We start from the raw sequence: 241 nt of genomic DNA, 5'->3' as shown, positions 1-241 counted from the left end.
CCAAGCACTGGTGCTCCCTCGTCATGCTGCTTGCTGACGTTCTCTTCTCGTTCTCCTCAGCACAAAGGATCAGTCAGAAAAAAAAGCAGGCATTGAATTACAAAGAGCATGAAAATGTTATCAAATGTAAGAAAACATCAACAACAAAAAAAATAAAACAGTAGACAGGCTAGGGATGCAGTGAGTTACACTATAAATTATGTGCAGAAGAAAACAGGCAAGTCATTGCTTTTGACAAACA

The 241-nt window shown here is 39.0% G+C and overlaps 1 protein-coding gene across 1 annotated transcript in view; it reads right to left on the bottom strand.

Moving 5' to 3' along the window:
- Positions 1-189: 189 nt before the first annotated feature.
- LOC104278208 (olfactory receptor 14J1-like) overlaps positions 190-241 on the bottom strand; it is a gene marked incomplete at its 3' end in the record, with an annotated part of 994 nt that continues 942 nt past the window's right edge. The window contains exon 2 of the mRNA XM_009875113.1: positions 190-202. Within this exon, the coding sequence (XP_009873415.1) occupies positions 190-202 (13 nt within the window). The remainder of the gene's footprint in view (positions 203-241) is intronic.

This window comes from Apaloderma vittatum, unplaced genomic scaffold, assembly GCF_000703405.1.
Source record: "Apaloderma vittatum isolate BGI_N311 unplaced genomic scaffold, ASM70340v1 scaffold10418, whole genome shotgun sequence".
NCBI lineage: Eukaryota > Metazoa > Chordata > Aves > Trogoniformes > Trogonidae > Apaloderma > Apaloderma vittatum.
This window is presented reverse-complemented; position numbering and strand designations above follow the sequence as displayed.